Source organism: Oncorhynchus kisutch, linkage group LG16 (genome assembly GCF_002021735.2).
Source record: "Oncorhynchus kisutch isolate 150728-3 linkage group LG16, Okis_V2, whole genome shotgun sequence".
NCBI classification, from domain to species: domain Eukaryota; kingdom Metazoa; phylum Chordata; class Actinopteri; order Salmoniformes; family Salmonidae; genus Oncorhynchus; species Oncorhynchus kisutch.
In genome coordinates, this window is record NC_034189.2 from 51,686,819 (window position 1) to 51,704,324 (window position 17,506).

The following is a 17,506-nucleotide window of genomic DNA, read 5'->3' on the forward strand; positions in this document are numbered from 1 at the left end:
CGTCTCTCTCGGTTTCCTTCTCTCTCGTTTTCCACCTCTCTCTCGGTTTCCTCCTCTCTCTGTTTCTTCCTCTCTCTCGGTTTCTTCCTCTCTCTCAGTTTCTTCATCTCTCTCGGTTGCCTCCTCTCTCAATTTCTTCCGCTCTCTCGGTTTCCTCCTCTCTCTCGGTTTCCTCCTCTCTCTCGGTTTCCTCCTCTTTCTCTTTTTCCTCCTCTCTCTGTTTCCTCCCTCTCTCAGTTTCTTCCTCTCTCTCTGGTTTTCTCCTCTCTCGGTTTCCTCCTCTCTCAGTTTCTTCCTCTCTCTCGGGTTTCTTCCTCTCTCAGTTTCTTCCTCTCTCTCGGTGTCCTCCTCTCTCTCGGTTCCTCCCCTCTCTCGGTTTCTTTCCTCTCTCTCGGTTCCCTCCTCTCTCTCAGTTTCTTCCTCTCTCTCGGTTTCTTCCTCTCTCTCAGTTTCTTCCTCTCTCTCGGTTACTTCCTCTCCCGGTTTCTTCCTCTCTCTCATTTCCTCTTCTCTCTCGGTTACTTCCTCTCTCGTTCCTCCTCTCTCGGTTTCCACCTCTCTCTCGGTTTCCTCCTCTCTCTCGTTTCTTCCTCTTTCTCGGTTTCTTCCTCTCTCTCGGTTTCTTCCTCTCTCTCGGTTGCCTCTTCTCTCTAGGTTCCCTCCTCTCTCTCGGTTTCCTCTCTCTCTCGGTTTCCCTCCTCTCTCTCGGTTTCCTCCTCTCTCTCGGTTCCTCCTCTCTCTCGGGTTTTCTCCTCTCTCTCGGGTTTTCTCCTCTCTCTCGGGTTTTCTCCTCTCTCTCTGGTTTTCTCATCTTGGTTTCTTTCTCTCTCTCGGGTTTCCTCCTCTCTCGGTTTCTTCCTCTCTCGGTTTCTTCCTCTCTCGGTTTCTTCCTCTCTCAGTTTCTTCCTTTCTCTCGGTTTCCTCCTCTCTCTCTGTTTTCTCCTCTCTCGGTTTCCTCCTCTCTCTCAGTTTCTTCCTCTCTCTCGGTTTCCTCCTCTCTCAGTTTCTTCCTCTCTCTCGGTTGTCTGCTCTCCCGGTTTCTTCCTCTCTCTCAGTTTCCTCCTCTCTCAGTTTCTTTTTCTCTCTCGGTTGCCTCTCTCTCGGTTTCCTCCTCTCTCTCGGTTTCCTCCTCTCTTGGTTTCTCCTCTCTCTCGGTTTCCTCCTCTCTCTCGGTAACCTCCTCTCTCGGTTACTTCCTCTCTCAGTTTCCTCCTCTCTCTCGGTTACCTCCTCTCTCGGTACTTCCTCTCTCGGTTTCTCCTCTCTCTCGGTTTCCTCCTCTCTCTCGGTTTCTACTCTCTCGGTTTCCTCTATCTCTCGGTTTTGCTCCTCTCACTCGGTTTCACTCCTCTCTCTCGGTTTCCTCCTCCACTCGGTTTCACTCCTCTCTCTCGGTTTCCTCCTCTCTCGGTTTCTCCTCTTTCTCGGTTTCCTCCTCTCTCTCGGTTTCCTCCCTCTCTCGGTTTCCTCCTCTCTCTCGGTTTCCTCCTCTCTCGGTTCCTCCTCTCTCGTTTTCCTCCTTCTTCTCTCGGGTTCTTCCTCTCTCGGTTTCCTCCTCTCTCTCTCGGTTCTTCCTCTCTCTCGGTTTCCTCCTCTCTCTCGTTTTCCACCTCTCTCTCGGTTTCCTCCTCTCTCTCTTTTCTTCCTCTCTCTCGGTTTCTTCCTCTCTCTCGGTTTCTTCATCTCTCTCGGTTTCCTCCTCTCTCAGTTCTTCCGCTCTCTCTGTTCCTCCTCTCTCTCGGTTTCCTCCTCTCTCGGTTTCTCCTCTACTTTTTCCTCCTCTCTCAGTTTCATCCTCTCTCGGTTTCCTCCTCTCTCGGTTTCCTCCTCTCTCAGTTTCTTCCTCTCTCTCGGTTTCTCCCTCTCTCGGTTTCCTCCTCTCTCGGTTTCTTCCTCTCTCTCGGGTTTCTTCCTCTCTCAGTTTCTTCTCTCTCTCGTTTCCTCCTCTCTCTCGGTTTCTCTTCCTCTTCTCGGTTTCCCTCTCTCTCTCGGTTTCCTCCTCTCTCGGTTTTCCTTCTCCCTCGTTTTCTTCCTCTCTCTCGTTTTCCTCTTCTCTCTCGGGTTCTTCCTCTCTCGGTTCCTCCTCTCTCTCTCGGTTTCTTCGTCTCTCTCGGTTTCCTTCTCTCTCGTTTTCCACCTCTCTCTCGGTTTCCTCCTCTCTCTGTTTCTTCCTCTCTCTCGGTTTCTTCCTCTCTCTCAGTTTCTTCCTCTCTCTCGGTTGCCTCCTCTCTCAGTTTCTTCCTCTCTCTCGGTTTCCTCCTCTCTCTCGGTTTCCTCCTCTCTCTCGGTTTCCTCCTCTTTCTCTTTTTCCTCCTCTCTCTGTTTCCTCCTCTCTCAGGTTTCTTCCTCTCTCTCTGGTTTTCTTCCTCTCTCGGTTTCCTCCTCTCTCAGTTTCTTCCTCTCTCTCGGTTTCTTCCTCTTCTCGTTTCTTCCTCTCTCTCGGTTTCCTCCTCTCTCTCGGTTTCCTCCCCTCTCTCGGTNGTTTCCTCCTCTCTCTCGGTTTCCTCCTCTCTCTCGGTTTCCTCCTCTCTCGGTTTCCTCCTCTCTCGTTTCCTCCTCTCTCTCGGGTACTTCCTCTCTCGGTTTCCTCCTCTCTCTCTCGGTTATTCCTCTCTCTCGGTTTCCTCCTCTCTCTCGTTTTCCACCTCTCTCTCGGTTTCCGCCTCTCTCTCTGTTTCTTCCTCTCTCTCGGTTTCTTCCTCTCTCTCGGTTTCTTCATCTCTCTCGGTTCCCTCCTCTCTCATTTCTCCGCTCTCTCTGTTACCGTCCTCTCTCTCGGTTTCCTCCTCTCTCGGTTTCCTCCTCTACTTTTTCTCCTCTCTCAGTTTCATCCTCTCTCGTTGCCTCCTCATCGGTTTTCCTCCTCTCTCAGTTTCTTCCTCTCTCTCGGGTGTTCTCCTCTCCTCGGTTTCCTCCTCCTCTCTCAGTATCTTCCTCTCTCTCGGGGTTCTTCCTCTCTCAGTTTCTTCCTCTCTCCTTCGGTTTCCGCCTCTTCCTCTCCTCGGTTTCCTCCTCTCCGGTTTTCCCTCTCTCTCCTCGTTTCCTCCTCTCTCGGTTCCTTCCTCCTCCCCCCGGTTTCCTTCCTCTCTCTCGTTTTCCTCCTCTCTCTCGGGTACTTTCCTCTCTCGGGTTCCTCCTCTCCTCTCTCGGTTTCTGCTTCGTCTCTCTCGGTCTTCTCTCTCGTTCCTCTCCTCGTTTCCACCTCTCTCTCGGTTTCCTCCTCTCTCTGTTTCTTCCTCTCTCTCGGTTTCTTCCTCTCTCTCAGTTTCTTCATCTCTCTCGGTTGCCTCCTCTCTCAATTTCTTCCGCTCTCTCGGTTTCCTCCTCTCTCTCGGTTTCCTCCTCTCTCTCGGTTTCCTCCTCTTTCTCTTTTTCCTCCTCTCTCTGTTTCCTCCTCTCTCAGTTTCTTCCTCTCTCTCTGGTTTTCTCCTCTCTCGGTTTCCTCCTCTCTCAGTTTCTTCCTCTCTCTCGGGTTTCTTCCTCTCTCAGTTTCTTCCTCTCTCTCGGTGTCCTCCTCTCTCTCGGTTCCTCCCCTCTCTCGGTTTCTTCCTCTCTCTCGGTTCCCTCCTCTCTCTCAGTTTCTTCCTCTCTCTCGGTTTCTTCCTCTCTCTCAGTTTCTTCCTCTCTCTCGGTTTCCTCCTCTCCCGGTTTCTTCCTCTCTCTCATTTTCCTCTTCTCTCTCGGTTACTTCCTCTCTCGGTTTCCTCCTCTCTCGGTTTCCACCTCTCTCTCGGTTTCCTCCTCTCTCTCGGTTTCTTCCTCTCTCTCGGTTTCTTCCTCTCTCTCGGTTTCTTCCTCTCTCTCGTTGCCTCTTCTCTCTAGGTTCCCTCCTCTCTCTCGTTTCCCTCCTCTCTCTCGGTTTCCTCCTCTCTCTCGGTTTCCTCCTCTTGCTCTCGGTTTCCTCCTCCTCTCTCTCGGGGTTTTCTCCTCTCTCTCGGGTTTTCTCCTCTCTCTCGGGTTTTCTCCTCTCTCTCTGGTTTCTCCTCTTGGTTTCTTTCTCTCTCTCGGGTTTCCTCCTCTCTCGGTTTCTTTCCTCTCTCGGTTTCTTCTCTTCTCGGTTTCTTCCCTCTCTCAGTTTCCTTCCTTTCTCTCGGTTTCCTCCTCTCTCTCTGTTTTCTCTCCTCTCGGTTTCCTCCTCTCTCTCAGTTCTTCTCTCTCCTCGTGTTCCCTCCTCTCTCAGTTTCTTCCTCTCTTCGTCGGTTTGTCTGCTCTCCCGGTTTCTTCCTCTCTCTCAGTTTCCTCCTCTCTCAGTTTCTTTTTCTCTCTCGGTTGCCTCTCTTCTCGGTTTCCTCCTCTCTCTCGGTTTCCTCCTCTCTTGGTTTTCTCCTCTCTCTCGGTTTCCTCCTCTCTCTCGGTAACCTCCTCTCTCGGTTACTTCCTATCTCAGTTTCCTCCTCTCTCTCGGTTACCTCCTCTCTCGGTTACTTCCTCTCTCGGTTTCTTCCTCTCTCTCGGTTTCCTCCTCTCTCTCGGTTTCTACTCTCTCGGTTTCCTCCTATCTCTCGGTTTGCTCCTCTCACTCGGTTTCACTCCTCTCTTCCGGTTTCCTCCTCTCACTCGGTTTCACTCCTCTCTCTCCGGTTTCCTCCTCTCTCGGTTTCCTCCTCTTTCTCGGTTTCCTCCTCTCTCTCGGTTTCCTCTCTCTCTCCGTTGCCTCCTCTCTCGGTTTCCTCCTCTCTCTCAGTTGCCTCCTTTCTCTCGCTTTTTCCTTTCCCCCTCTCGGTTCTTCGCTCTCTCGGTTTCCTCCTCTCTCGGTTTCTTCCTCTCTCGGTTTCTTCTCTCTCAGTTCTCCTCTCTCTCGGTTTCCTCCTCTCTCTGTTTTCCCCTCTCTCGGTTTCCTCCTCTCTCTCGGTTTCTTCCTCTCTCTCGGTTTCCTCCTCTCTCAGTTTCTTCCTCTCTCTCGGTTGTCTGCTCTCCCGGTTTCTTCCTCTCTCTCGGTTTCCTCCTCCTCTCTCAGTTTCTTTTTCTCTCTCGGTTGCCTCCTCTCTCTCGGTTTTCTCCTCTCTCTCAGTTACTTCCTCTCTCTCGGTTTTCTCCTCTCTCGGTTACCTCCTCTCTCGGTTTTTCCTCCTCTCTCTCGGTTTCCTCCTCTCTCTCGGTTTCCTCCTCTCTCGGTTTCCTCCTCTCTCTCGGTTTCCTCCTCTCTCTCGGTTTCCTCCTCTCTCAGTTTCTTCTCTCTTGGTTTCCTCCTCTCTCAGTTTCTTCCTCTCTCTCGGTTTCCTCCTCTCAGTTTCTTCCTCTCTCAGTTTTCTCCTCTCTCGGTTTCCTCCTCTCTCAGTTTCTTCTCTCTTGGTTTCCTCCTCTCTCAGTTTCTCCTCTCTCTCGGTTTCCTCCTCTCTCTCGGTTTCCTCCTCTCTCTCGATTTCCTCCTCTCTCTCGGTTTCTCCTCTCTCAGTTTCTTCTCTCTTGGTTCCTCCTCTCTCAGTTTCTTCTCTCTTGGTTTCCTCCTCTCTCGGTTTCCTCCTCTCTCTCTGTTTTCCCCTCTCTCGGTTTCCTCCTCTCTCTCGGTTTCTTCCTCTCTCTCGGTTTCTTCCTCTCTCTCGGTTTCTTCCTCTCTCTCGGTTGTCTGCTCTCCCGGTTTCTTCCTCTCTCTCGGTTTCCTCCTCCTCTCTCAGTTTCTTTTTCTCTCTCGGTTGCCTCCTCTCTCTCGGTTCCTCCTCTCTCTCGGTTTCCTCCTCTCTTGGTTTTCTCCTCTCTCTCGGTTTCCTCCTCTCTCTCGGTTACGTCCTCTTCTCGGTTACTTCCTCTCTCAGATTCCTCCTCTCTCTCGGTTACCTCCTCTCTCGGTTACTTCCTCTCTCGGTTTCCTCCTCTCTCTCGGTTTCTTCCTCTCTCTCGGTTCCTCCTCTCTCTCTCGGTTTCCTCCTCTCTCTCGGTTTCTACTCTCTCGGTTTTCCTCCTATCTCTCGGTTTTGCTCCTCTCACTCGGTTTCACTCCTCTCTCTCGGTTTCCTCCTCTCACTCGGTTTCACTCCTCTCTCTCGGTTTCCTCCTCTCGGTTTCCTCCTCTTTCTCGGTTTCCTCCTCTCTCTCGGTTTCCTCCTCTCTCTCCGTTGCCTCCTCTCTCTCGGTTTCCTCCTCTCTCGGTTTCTTCCTCTCTCTCGGTTTCTTCCTCTCTTTCGGTTTCCTCCTCTCTCGGTTTCCTCCTCTCTCTCGGTTTCCTCCTCTCTCTCAGTTACTTCCTCTCTCTCGGTTTTCTCCTCTCTCTCAGTTACTTCCTCTCTCTCGGTTTCTCCTCTCTCGGTTTCCTCCTCTCTCGGTTTTTCCTCCTCTCTCTCGGTTTCCTCCTCTCTCTCGGTTTCCTCCTCTCTCTCGGTTTCCTCCTCTCTCAGTTTCTTCTCTCTCGGTTTCCTCCTCTCTCAGTTTTCTCATCTCTCGGTTTCCTCCTCTCTCAGTTTCTTCTCTCTTGGTTTCCTCCTCTCTCAGTTTCTTCTCTCTTGGTTTCCTCCTCTCTCAGTTTCTTCCTCTCTCTCGGTTTCCTCCTCTCTCTCGGTTTCCTCCTCTCTCTCGGTTGCCTCCTCTCTCTCGATTCCCTCCTCTCTCTCGGTTGCCTCCTCTCTCAGTTTCTTCTCTCTTGGTTTCCTCCTCTCTCGGTTTCCTCCTCTCTCAGTTTCTTCTCTCTTGGTTTCCTCCTCTCTCAGTTTCTTCCTCTCTCTCGGTTTCCTCCTCTCTCAGTTTCTTCTCTCTTGGTTTCCTCCTCTCTCAGTTTCTTCCTCTCTCTCGGTTTCCTCCTCTCTCAGTTTCTTCCTCTCTCAGTTTTCTCCTCTCTCGGTTTCCTCCTCTCTCAGTTTCTTCTCTCTTGGTTTCCTCCTCTCTCAGTTTCTTCCTCTCTCTCGGTTTCCTCCTCTCTCTCGGTTTCCTCCTCTCTCTCGGTTTCCTCCTCTCTCAGTTTCTTCTCTCTTGGTTTCCTCCTCTCTCAGTTTCTTCTCTCTTGTTTTCCTCCTCTCTCAGTTTCTTCCTCTCTCTCGGTTTGCTCCTCTCTCAGTTTCTTCCTCTCTCTCGGTTTGCTCCTCTCTCTCGGTTTCTTCCTCTCTCTCGGTTTCCTCCTCTCTCTCGGTTTCTTCTTCTCTCTCTGTTTCCTCCTCTCTCCTGGTTTCTTCCTCTCTCTCGGTTTCTTCCTCTCTCTTGGTTTCCTCCTCTCTCCCGGTTTCAGGCTGGGTTTCTTTTTTTGTTCAAAGATTTTATTTTCTTAACAATACACATACCAGCATCATTTAGTTAGTTTTGCTTCAACTCCCTCCATCTTGTGCCAACATCAATTATTTGTCGTCTTAGTTCCGATAGTTGTATATTTTCTTTCTAAGAGGAACCCTGACCAGTTCGCCCGACCTGCTACCTTGTCACCTGCTGTTTTGACTCAGTCTTGCGCTCTTTGTCGCGCTCTAGATTCCTGCCTTTCTAAGCACGTTTTCCTAGCCACTGCTTTTCTGCATTGCTTGCTCTTTGGGGTTTTAGGCTGGGTTTCTGTATAAGCATTTAGTGACGTCTGCTGATGTAAAAAGGGCTTTATAAATTTGATTGATTGATTGATGGTAACACACAGTTGTTCTGTCTTTGTCTTGACAGGATTGTACCAGTGAGGGATGGTGGGAGGCCGACTACCCATGTGGATCTAACCATCCAGGAACCACCACATCACACAAAGCATGGTAAGCTACGATATGAAGCCCTCTCTGTAATGTAGTGTATGGCAGACCTGGAAGAGCCCTCCACAAGGGCTTTGGTTTTCATTTGGATGTAGGATTACTGTGGTGTAGCTACTCCTCCACTGGGCTGCCTGCTATCATTTCTAAATGGGTCCTGCAGTTGATCCAATAGGAGATGAATCAAACAGCCGCCCCCGTACCGTGGGCAGGCAGGATACTCAATTAATCCACTTCCTGGCATCAGTACTCTACTCTGTCATGGACTCGCTCTATGGCAGGCAAAATACTTTGAGTGTTTGATTGAGCCTTGCAGTATGAGTTGGGTGAAAATGTGCACTTTTGGGACGATTTCATTGGTTCCATTGCGCCAGGCAGGCTCAGTCAAGTGCAGCTGAAGTATTTGAATAAAAACCAATACTGTTTGAACCCAGGTATGGTTTGGTCTGTGGGAGTAGAACAGAGGGCTGGTCTACTGTAGCGGTACATCAGCAATCCAGGTAGACATGAATCCCCATGCTAGTGATGATGGATCAGACTCATACATGTCGTTTTCCTGGCTGCCTCAAAGGCTTCTCTTCCCCTGTTAGGAATCAGCTGCAGCTAGCGCTTCCCTCTTACAAGAGCCAGATAGAGCAAGGATTCAATCCAATGGCACCCTATTCCCTATGTAGTGCACTACTTTTGACCAGAGTAGTGCTCTAAATAGGGAATAAGGTGCCATTTGCAAAGCAAGGCTCCATATTCTGCTGCTTGTGTGGCGTCTCTCCAATGACCTTGACTTTCCCTTGTTGTAGAGTGGGTCCGGAGACGTGTTCTTAAGTGTTGTGGTTACAGTATGGAGACAGGGCATTTTAAAATGGAGCTCTCTGTTAAATGAATCCCCCCGTGCTTGATTAATGGAGATGTATTACTAATGTGCCTCTAATGGAAATTCTACAAAATATACCCACGTCTACGGATAGTGGTCTCTTGATTTGTGTTAACTGTTAAAGAGGGTCTTACTACAGCTTTAAAAGTTGATAGTGGATCTGTTTTTATTGAGGGGAAATTCAACTTATTATATTTCCAAAAGTGAGTTTATTCACTTTAATGTTCTCTAATGTAATATCACAAGAGCTTGTCTAATAGGACTCCACAGTATGCTGAGAAACCATAAACATGTATAAATGAGAATATCATCCCTTTAGTGCTATAAGGCTCAGTCTCTCATCCCTCTCTTTGGCGTTGTGTGTTGTCTTGTTGCAGGTGGATGCGAGTGCTGCTTGCAGAATGAACCCGCTAGCTGCCCTGGGCATGGACCGTAGCAGCCTGATGAGGGAGAGCCTCCGCGTCCACGGAGGGATGGTCTACCCGGGCATCCGCACCTTGTCCGCCTCCGAAAAAGCCAGGGAGGGGGTCTCCTCCTTGCCCCTGGGCTACGACCTAGTCTACAAACCCGAAGGGTTGACCTTGGACGGCAGGAAGCCTGGTAACGGTTATGTGGGTCTGTATAAGAGCTCTCCCCCTGGGTTGCAGAGGCCTGGTGGAGGAGGGGAGGGCCTGGGAATGGAGCGGCGTGTGGGGCCTGGAGATAAACCCTCTGAGCTGGGCCTCAACGGCAACAACGGCTTCCTGCGACTTCCCTGGGCAGTAAACCCGTACGCGGACCCCGGACTGTACCCCTTCCTGGACTCCTCCAAATACGCAGCCCTCAACATGTACAAGGCCTCGTTCCTGTCCCAGCCCTCACCCTACCTGCCCCAGCACCTGGCCTACCAGTCCCTGTGTGGAGGGGCGGGGGGTAGTGCTGCTGGGGCAGAGCGCCTCTTCTACATGCCCCCGTACCCCCCGGCCCCCATCTCCTCCCCCCTGGCCCCTCCTATGAGGATCCCCATGGCCACGGTGGTCCCCAACACCCTCTCCCCGATGCAGGGCCTGGGGCCCCGGATCCACCACGAGGCCTCCCCCTACGGTTCCCAGCTTCACCAGCAGCACCAGGCCCACCAGCAGTCCCAACCCCATCACCAGTCACATAGTGACAGGCAGCCCCAGTCCCAACCCCATCACCAGTCACATAGTGACAGGCAGTCCCAGTCCCAACCCCATCACCAGTCACATAGTGACAGGCAGCCCCAGTCCCAACCCCATCACCAGTCACATAGTGACAGGCAGCCCCAGTCCCAACCCCATCACCAGTCACATAGTGACAGGCAGCCCCAGTCCCAACCCCATCACCAGTCACATAGTGACAGGCAGCCCCAGTCCCAACCCCATCACCAGTCACATAGTGACAGGCAGCCCCAGTCCCAACCCCATCACCAGTCACACAGTGACAGGCAGCCCCAGTCCCAACCCCAGTCACATAGTGACAGGCAGTCCCAACCCCATCACCAGTCACACAGTAGAGACAGGCAGCCCCAGTCCCATAGTGACAGGCAGCACAACAACAACAGCAGCAGTAGTAAGCTCAGCCGGACTTCCTCTAGTAAGAGCTCTGGCAGCAGCAGCATTCACAACAGTAGCAGTATTACCAGTAGTAGTGCTGGGACTGGCATTAGCAGCAGCCTACCAGTGGACTCCACCCAAGCACTTATAATGCAGTCCCCCCGCACAGCCCCTCCCCAGACCTCAGTCCCTCCCCCCTCTCCTCTCATAGACAACAGCACTTTGGACATCCAGAAGTCACTGTTCAGAAGCCCTCCCTGCTCCTCCACCACCACCACCTCTTCCTCCCTGTCGGTGTCCCATCCTTTCTACATGAGCAGCATGTCCTCTGAGCACCGCTCCCCGGTGCGGTCCGGCAGCAACACCCACAAAGCCAAAGAGCAGGGCAGCAGCTCAGAGCACAGGAATGTGGGGAGGAATGGGGAAAGGAAGCGGAGCCAGTCCCCTTTAAAGACTTTGTCCTCTGATAGACCAGCAGTACTACAGGCTCCTGCCAAAGACCCTGCGGACAAGCCTCTGGATCTGTCAGCCAAAATCCTGGAGTTGGAAGGCTCCCCCAACGGATTCCCCCCAAAACTAGAGGCCTTGGCTAAGCCGGGCTACTCGCCCGCGGCTCGATACGGCTTACCACCCAGCCGGGAGCTCCTCAAAGAGACCCTCTCCCCGTCAGGGGCTTCCTCCAAAACCTCTGAGAGGCCTGAGATCATTAGCACTTTACGCTCCTCCTGGGTGGTGCCCAGCCCGACCCCGGTCCACGACAGCTCCAGCTCAGACGCCAACCACAACAAAGACCCCTCCGTCATCAAACATAAAAACCTGGAGAACTTGTCTTCGCCGCAGCAGCGAAGCTCTTCCTGTCCCAGGATTGGTGAGGTCGATGGGGCTGTCGCCCCCAGCCATGCCCCAGCTGTGCTAGCCCCTTCTGGGAGCCGACCGTCCTCTGCCTCCCCCTCTCCCAAGGTCAACGGTGATTGGCTAAGATCCTCCCCCAACTACTCTGAGACAGCCCCCTCTTCCAACAGAGTGGGCAGCCATCCCTCTTCTGGGAAACCCCTGAAGAAACCAGAGGCTCAGGAGATGCCCTTCAAACCCCAGCAGCCGCCCCACTTAGACAACAGCCATCCATCCGGCCACCCCCCCAGCCACCTCTACCTCCCCCAGAGTGACGGCTATCTGCCCCCTAGCCTAGCTTACGCTAACAGATACCTGCCCTACTCGGTCCAGGAGAGCATGTCCCTGCCCCACATGTCCATGCCAGGCAAAGGCCCACTGTACCCTCACCCTGTTCTGCTGGGCAGCAGCAGCCTGTACCCACCCCGCCTGCCCCCAAAGCATGGCCTCCCATACGGCATCCCCCCCAGCCACGGGGACTACCTGACCTTCCATGACTCCCAGGAGATGGTCCACCCCCTCATGTCCTCCCCCCACACAAGCCTGGACCTCAAGACCAGCGAGCGCCTGCAGGAGCTCAGGTCCAGGCCCAAGGAGAAGATTTGGCAGCACCACGAGGGCTCTGCCCCGGCCTACAAGACCCAGGCCCCAGACACTAAACACACCCGCAGAGGGGACAGAGAGACCGACAGGTCCACAGGCCTGGGCTCAAAGAGCCTCAACCACAAGCCCCTGACGGGAGCTAGAGAGGAGATAGTCTGTATCGACTTAATCCAAGACGATGGGGACAGCGACTCTCCCCTGACCAAAGCTGTCTCTCCATGCGCTAAGAGAGGCGACCCTTCCAAACCTGTGGGTAGTGGGAGTATCGGGAGAAACGAGGGGAGAGAGGCAGAGCTCCAGCACATGCTCCGTACCGGCCAGGCTGTTGAACTCAGGCCAGGCCAGGCCCACAGGCAGGCAGACCAGCAGCAACGCAGCCAGCTGTGGCTGGGCTTCCACCCTTCCTCCCTCTGTCCTGAGCCCCCCTCCCTCTCCCCCTGCCCTTTCCCCAGACATGAGGAGGACAGCCCCAGCCCTTCAGAAAGCAGCCCCATCTCTGACCTGCCAGAGGAGCAGACCCTTCGCTGCGCAAGGACTTCTGGAGACCGCACCTCTTGGGACTGTAGAGACCAATCTTTAGAGGGCCTTAAGAGCAGGGACTGTACTTTTGAGGACCACACCTCTGTGGACCGTAGTTCTGGGGACCGCAGTTTCTGGGACCATACGCATGAGGACTGTACTTTTAAGGACCGCAGCTCTTGGGACCGTACACGTGTGGATCTTACATGTAGGGTCCGCTCTTCCGAGGACCGCACCTCCGCAGACCACTCTCCTAGGGAACGCACCTTGAACGAATCTGGGTTTAGGAATGAAAGGACCATGGACCACTACTCGGACCTGGACAAGGACATGCACACGGACACAGAGTCCCACGAGGGTGAGGAGTACGACGACCAAGGCTGCCCCAGGGCCAGGAGGTCCAGCCTGGCCAAGCGCATCGCTAACTCCTCTGGCTACGTTGGTGACCGCATCAAGTGTGTCACCACCGAGCTTTACGCCGACTCCAGCAAGCTAAGCAGAGAGCAGCGGGCACTGCAGGTAATCTCCCAGAACACATACATACCTAACCCTTTTAAAGTCTTTAAAATCATCTCCTTTCCTGGTTCCTACAGCGAAGCAGTATGTGTTGGCTTTTGTTCCAACCCAGGAAAAACACACCTGATTGAAAATCAAGATTTGGGATTTGATGATGACTTTCATCTGGTGTTTTAGCAGTTTGGACCATAAGGAAGGAAGACTGATAGGATGGGTCTTTCTAAGATTTCAGCCAGTCAGGTTTCACTGGGCAGATCTAAAGGACATGGTGGTCTATAGAGAGCAGTGGAGTTGGAAGTACAAAGCTCTCTGCTCTGTATCAGCCCCCCTGCCCTGCCAAGCCCCGTCTCCACAAGCTCCAGTATAATTACTGTTGGCCGTTGCCTTGCCTCCCCTCTGTCTCCCTCCCTCCCTTCCTGCAATCCTCCCGCCTCCTCACCCCCGCCCACGCTATGAGCCCGTGGAGCTGCCCTCCACTGCGGTGGTGTTTTAGTTCGCAGAGAGAGCGAGTGAACACAACACGCTGTGTGTGTGTGTGTGTGTGTTCCCGTGCTGCTCAGCCAGGCAGAAGCTAAGCTGCGGGCTGTGTATGTGTGTGTGTGTGTGTGTGTGTGCCATGGCGGCCTGTCAGGCTCTTACAGCCCCGGGCTATTGTTAACCTGCAGGTGAGGCCTGGGGATGGGGGGATAGATGTTGGTGAAGGAGGGGAGGGATAGAGGTAGAGCAGCCAGCCCCCTCCCTTCACCCAGTCCCCAAAAGGCTCCTCTGTCCTCAAATTATACTCTGTTAACCTCCCCTCCCCCTCTCCCCCATCCTCCCCCCCCCTAGCTCTGTTGGCTGAGCGCTGGGGTGCAGAGACAGCCTGGCTCTCTCAGCTCTGCTCTAGTGAAATACTGGCCAATTCCCAGTCCTTCTCCGACGGTGGAGATTAGCGCCCGCTAGCAGCCCAACCTCCGCTAAACCGACTCAACACAGCCCTGCAACTAGAGCGGCTCTCGCCCTTATTCCCCAGCCTTATTCCCCCCTCTCATTCCACAACCCCAGTCTTATTCCCCAGCCTCATTCCCCAACCCCAGCCTTATTCCCCCCTCTCATTCCCCAACCCCAGCCTTATTCCCCAGCCTCATTCCACAACCCCAGCCTCATTCCCCAACCCCAGCCTTATTCCCCAACCCCAGCCTTATTCCCCAGTCTTATTCCCCCCTCTCATTCCCCAACCCCAGCCTTATTCCCCAGCCTCATTCCCCAGCCTTATTCCCCAGCCTCATTCCCCAACCCCAGCCTTATTCCCCAGCCTCATTCCCTAACCCCAGCCTTATTCCCCAGCCTCATTCCCCAACCCCAGCCTTATTCCCCAGCCTCATTCCCCAACCCCAGCCTTATTCCCCAGCCTCATTCCCCAACCCCAGCCTTATTCCCCAGCCTCATTCCCCAACCCCAGCCTTATTCCCCAGGCTCATTCCCCAACCCCAGCCTCATTCCCCAGGCTCATTCCCCAAACCCCAGCCTTATTCCCCAGGCTCATTCCCCAACCCCAGCCTCATTCCCCAACCCCAGCCTTATTCCCCAGCCTCATTCCCCAACCCCAGCCTTATTCCCCAGCCTCATTCCCCAAACCCCATCCTTATTCCCCCTCTCATTCCACAACCCAGCCTTATTCCCCAGCCTCATTCCCCAACCCAAGCCTTATTCCCCAGCCTCATTCCCCAACCCCAGCCTTATTCCCCAAACCCAGCCTTATTCCCCAGCCTCATTCCCCAACCCCAACCTTATTCCCCAGCCTCATTCCCCAAACGCAGCCTTATTCCCCAGCCTCATTCCCCAAACGCAGCCTTATTCCCAGCCCTATTTCCCAGCCTCAGCCCTATTTCCCAGCCTCAGCCCTATTCCCCAGGCTCATTCCCCAACCCCAGTCTTATTCCCAGTCCTATTTCCCAGCCTCAGCCCTATTTCCCAGCCTCAGCCCTATTCCCCAGCCTCATTCCCCAAACGCAGCCTTATTCCCCATCCTCATTCCCCAAACGCAGCCTTATTCCCAGCCCTATTTCCCAGCCTCAGCCCTATTTCCCAGCCTCAGCCCTATTTCCCAGCCTCAGCCCTATTTCCCAGCCTCAGCCCTATTCCCCAGCCTCAGCCCTATTCCCCAGCCTCATTCCCCAAACGCAGTCTTATTCCCAGCCCTATTTCCCAGCCTCAGCCCTATTTCCCAGCCTCAGCCCTATTCCCCAGCCTCAGCCCTATTCCCCAGCCTCATTCCCCAACCCCAGCCTTATTCCCAGCCCTATTCCCCAGCCTCAGCCTCTGCTACCTGGTCATTGATTTACCACTGAATTAATGTTTTTTATATGGGAGCACAACAGGGAGGTTTCTATGACGCCCAAGATTGTGTGCTCCAGTGTTCATGTCTTTCTAGATTGGCATTTAGCTGCCAGAAACCCTGTTGTATTGAATATGATCTATAGGCTAAAATAAATTGGGTGGTTTGAGCCCTGAATGCTGATTGGATGACAGCCGTATACCACGGGTATGGCAAAACATGTATTTTTACTGCTCTAATTACATTGGTAACCAATTTATAATAGCAATTAGGCACCTCGGGGGTTTGTGGTTTATGGCCAATATACCGCGTTGCGTCGTGCATAAGAACAGCCCTTAGCCGTGGTATATTGGCCATATACCACACCAGCGTGGGCCTTATTGCTTAATTATTGCTTAATTCACACCTTGCTACTCTGACTTGTTTATTAAATCAATTCATATGCATAACTGTGTGATGTTAATAGGATGGGTTTTAATATCAATGAATGTCAGTTGTTTTCTATATCACTGAAATGACAGTTGTATGACTGAAATGACTGGCCAAAAATATTGAGTACCCGTTTAATTCAATTACTTAGATGGAAGGCTTAACACAAGAGGACAGTAAATTAAGTCAACCTGCTGCTTACTGTGAGGTCAGTTCATTTACACTTCTTATTCCAAAATTTGACAAATTATTATTTTCATTTTGGTTTTTGCGGTTTCAGGAGCGTAGTAGAAGAATCAGGCTTTTCTGTCGTTGTTTTTGTGTGTTTCTGTTAGACAGACAGTCAGGAGTAAAAGTGGACAAGGGGCATGGAGTTCTGTTACCAGACCAAAACTGTTTTATTGATGTCAATGTTGTTAGCTGTTGTTGAGGTGACCTCACTGTAAAGCATGAACGGCTACAGAGAGAGTCAACAGAGAGTCTAAAATGGCTTCCTTTCCTTGTCCCCTCTCCTTCCTCAATCTGCACTAATCTGATCTCACAACAAGTTGACAGGTGAAGGTTAGGCTACATAACAAACAGCTCTACAGAGGCTGGTGTTCACCCTGTCAGCTCTTGCATCCACGTCAGTGCAGATGACGGAAAGGAGACCATAACTAAAGGGAGGAAATAAGGGAAGGAGGAAGGAAGTCACTTTGGCCTTTGGGGACGCAGACCCTTAGTAGAGGAGCAGGGAAAGAGGCCTCGTGCAGAGAGAGAGAGAGAGAGAGAGAGAGAGAGAGAGAGAGAGAAAAAGAGAGCAGCGCAGGGTCGGTCTCATGACTGTGTGTGTGTGTGTGTGTGTCTGTAGCGTGCTATGCTGCGCTTCTCTGAGCTGGAACTGAAGGAGAAGGAGGGAGGAGGGGGCGGCGGTGGATTTGGCAGACAGCCAGCGTGAGCGGAGAGAGGGGGATGGAGATGGAGGAGAGGACAGGGCGCGCTGCCAAGGCCCAGCCAGAACGGGGCCAGGGGCCTCAGCCCTCACAGACGAGGCTGAGAAGGATGGTAAGAGGAACGCGGAGCGCTCCACACACACACACACACACACACACACACACTCCTACCTACCTCAAAGAGCTGCTGCGTACTTCCTCCCTGCCCAGGGACAGCCCCAGAGCTGTAACACGGTGCAGCAGCTCGTAACCAGCGGATACGGGGAGGTAAACACATCCGCCCGACCTGCCTAGCCTCCCCCTCTCTCTCCCTTCCTCATGAGGGCTGACGGAGGGGTTTTTCTCTCTCTATTGTAACAAAACAGCCTTCATATTTAACCCTTCCCTGTCCTTCCTCCATAACAGGAGCTGCTTTGCATATGAAGCCACATCATTAGAATGCGTGGGAGAGGAATTTGGAGTCTATATTAGGGGAAGATATTTCAACACGCTGTGTGTTATAGCTCTTACGGCATAGTGCAGGTCATATAGCTGTTATGGCATAGTGCAGGTCATATAGCTGTTATGGCATAGTGCAGGGCATATAGCTGTTATGGCATAGTGCAGGGCATATAGCTGTTATGGCATAGTGCAGGTCATATAGCTGTTATGGCATAGTGCAGGGCATATAGCTGTTATGGCATAGTGCAGGTCATATAGCTGTTATGGCATAGTGCAGGTCATATAGCTGTTATGGCATAGTGCAGGGCATATAGCTGTTATGGCATAGTGCAGGGCATATAGCTGTTATGGCATAGTGCAGGGCATATAGCTGTTATGGCATAGTGCAGGGCATATAGCTGTTATGGCATAGTGCAGGTCATATAGCTGTTATGGCATAGTGCAGGTCATATAGCTGTTATGGCATAGTGCAGGGCATATAGCTGTTATGGCATAGTGCAGGGCATATAGCTGTTATGGCATAGTGCAGGGCATATAGCTGTTATGGCATAGTGCAGGTCATATAGCTGTTATGGCATAGTGCAGGGCATATAGCTGTTATGGCATAGTGCAGGGCATATAGCTGTTATGGCATAGTGCAGGGCATATAGCTGTTATGGCATAGTGCAGGTCATATAGCTGTTATGGCATGGTGCAGGGCATATAGCTGTTATGGCATAGTGCAGGTCATATAGCTGTTATGGCATAGTGCAGGGCATATAGCTGTTATGGCATAATGCAGGGCATAT

The 17,506-nt window shown here is 52.5% G+C and overlaps 1 protein-coding gene across 1 annotated transcript in view; it reads left to right on the forward strand.

The window, feature by feature from the left end:
• Nucleotides 1-17,506, forward strand: part of LOC109887915 (BCL-6 corepressor-like) — a 101,381-nt gene that overhangs the window by 26,239 nt on the left and 57,636 nt on the right. The window contains exons 6-9 of the mRNA XM_031792261.1: nt 7,567-7,649; nt 8,892-12,602; nt 15,497-15,553; nt 16,196-16,278. Of these exons, the coding sequence (XP_031648121.1) occupies nt 7,647-7,649; nt 8,892-12,602; nt 15,497-15,553; nt 16,196-16,278 (3,854 nt within the window). The 5' untranslated portion in view covers nt 7,567-7,646. The remainder of the gene's footprint in view (nt 1-7,566; nt 7,650-8,891; nt 12,603-15,496; nt 15,554-16,195; nt 16,279-17,506) is intronic.